The 2,195-nt window shown below is 39.8% G+C and overlaps 1 protein-coding gene across 1 annotated transcript; it reads left to right on the forward strand.

Moving 5' to 3' along the window:
* The first annotated feature begins 556 nt into the window (after positions 1-556).
* On the forward strand, positions 557-1,082 carry LOC111021455 (uncharacterized). Its single transcript, XM_088118475.1, is given in 2 exon segments — positions 557-818; positions 820-1,082. Coding segments are annotated over 2 exon segments (465 nt in total). The 5' UTR covers positions 557-587; the 3' UTR covers positions 1,054-1,082.
* Positions 1,083-2,195: the final 1,113 nt, after the last annotated feature.

Consider the following 2,195-nt stretch of genomic DNA (forward strand, 5'->3'; position numbering starts at 1 on the left):
TCTTTATAATTTATTTGAATGTCATAATTGTTCCTATCATAACAAGATCTTATCATGTTAAACACGTAATATGTTTTCTAAGTTAGTATATTAGTTAATTGTATCAAAAGACTATTTGTGAAGATTTTCAGTGAATAGAAAATGATTTAGAGACCATTTGTGAAGTTTTAACATAATCATATGAACTAAATTGAAAATTCTAAAATACAAGTACCAAACTAAACTCAAACCATTGAAACTTTATATCTAAATCAAATTTTATAACTCAGCGGAAAAAGATCTTATCATTGTATTTTAAAAAGTACAAGAACTCAATCGTGAGAACTAACCGATGTTATAATTTAATGTTGATACTTTTCAGAAGATTCCTGAAGCATTTGGAAGCCATAATTGAAGGTTGAAAATGAGAAAATATCTATGAATATTCAATGGGCCGAAAACAACTCGAACAAAACAATGGGCTAACGTGGCCTCTCCCACAGCCCCTCAAAGAAAGTTGCACCAACAAATGGCATTTAATTCCACTCGATCGTGAAGAAATGTTCCCTTTTTTTTCCTTTCTCCTCAAGAAAATTCCCTGAATTCGCATGAAAACCCAACGCCCCAATTCGGCTCTATATATATATGTAATGGAACCGCCCCTCTTCTGTATCCCCAAGTCAGAAAAAAGGCAGCTTCCCCCTCGATTCTTCGGCCTCTTCTTGAATCAAGCTTTCCCTGGAATGGGCTTGAAGTGGATTCTGAATTCTGCGTTTATGCAAGTTCTGGGGCTCACGGAGAAGCAACAGAATCAGGAGGAGGCGCGAGAAGGAATCAAGAAGTGTGAAGAAGGAGAAGGAGGAGGAGGATTCTTATTATGATGGAGGTTTGAATTTCTCAGGTGGGTTCCGAATGCCCCTCCATTACCCCAGGTACACGAAGGGGGACTATGAGAAAATGGAGGAGCCCTGTTTGGATTTGCTTCTGAAACAATATGGGCTCTGTTTTGATGGAACTCTTGAGGAGAAAAGGGCAGTTGCTATTGGGACGTTCCTGTGGCCAGACCAACTCTGAATCCGCCCACCAAGTGTTTGATGAAATTCCCCAAGAGAAAAAAAGGACATATAGCTCTACTTTTTGAGCGTATAAATTTTGAAGCTTGGTGTTTGTATAGTTACGTTATATGGATGTGATGCTAGTTTAAGATGCGGATATATTAGCTTAGTCCTTTTTTTTTTTCTTTTGCTTTTTAAGCTTTTGTTTGGCTGGCTCTGTATCTGCTGATCTTGGTGGGAATTTAGAGAGTCTTGTACAAATCTTGTTACATAATGGCTTATTAAACACCCTTTTATTGCCTTCCTCATCTTTCTATCTTTACTGCGTTCTTTCTCGCTGTACAAAAATTTTGGTAGAACCAGGAGAATTTGGTGTTTGCTGTTTGTTGTTCTTCAAGAAACAGAGGAAGAAAGCAGTGAAAATATTAACCATAGTCTCTCTACATAATCTTATTGCAATATCTCTCACATAACCCTACAACATTTATGATTGCTATCTTCATTTGAAGCTTCATAAGGCGGCGGCAAGCAGCGGCAGTGGAGGTCGCCACATTGGCATTGCCCAGGGGGCTGGCGGCGGCGGTGGCGGCATGAACTGCCAAGGGTACGATGGCGGCGGCAGTGGCGGCGGCGGTGGCGGAAATGGCAAGACATTGTAAGTTCTGTCAGAATAGGGAGGATGTTCAGGGCAGTCCAAAAGAGGATGTGGGTATGGATGGTCATAAGAAGTGGGAGCTTCTCCATAAGGGTAATATCTTTCTCCACAAACTTCACCATCAAATCTCATACTTTTACCTCTGCATGTTTCCCTGAGTTTTCAAGCACTCTTAGGAAAGTTCTTGGATTCACTCTTCCACTGATTTTGACTGTCCCTTCCTCTGCATCCATTGAAATTGTATAAACACCTACAAACCAGACACAAAAGACAAGAAATGAGAAACAGAGAGCGAAGAAAGAAGAGAGAAGAAGAGGATGAAACCATAGATATTCTGGAGAATTTCATAGACTTAGCCTTGCAAGCTTCACATTGCACACTTGAATTGAGAACACAGCTCTGTAAACAAAGTGAAAAGAGGGTTCAGCTTCAAATAAGAAGAAGAGGAGGAAAGAAAAGAGAAGATCTCTGATTTTGGAGCAGAACCATTTCTGCAACAGAGTAAT

This window comes from Momordica charantia, unplaced genomic scaffold (genome assembly GCF_013281855.1).
Source record: "Momordica charantia cultivar OHB3-1 unplaced genomic scaffold, Mcharantia_2.0 BLBB01000165.1, whole genome shotgun sequence".
NCBI classification, from domain to species: domain Eukaryota; kingdom Viridiplantae; phylum Streptophyta; class Magnoliopsida; order Cucurbitales; family Cucurbitaceae; genus Momordica; species Momordica charantia.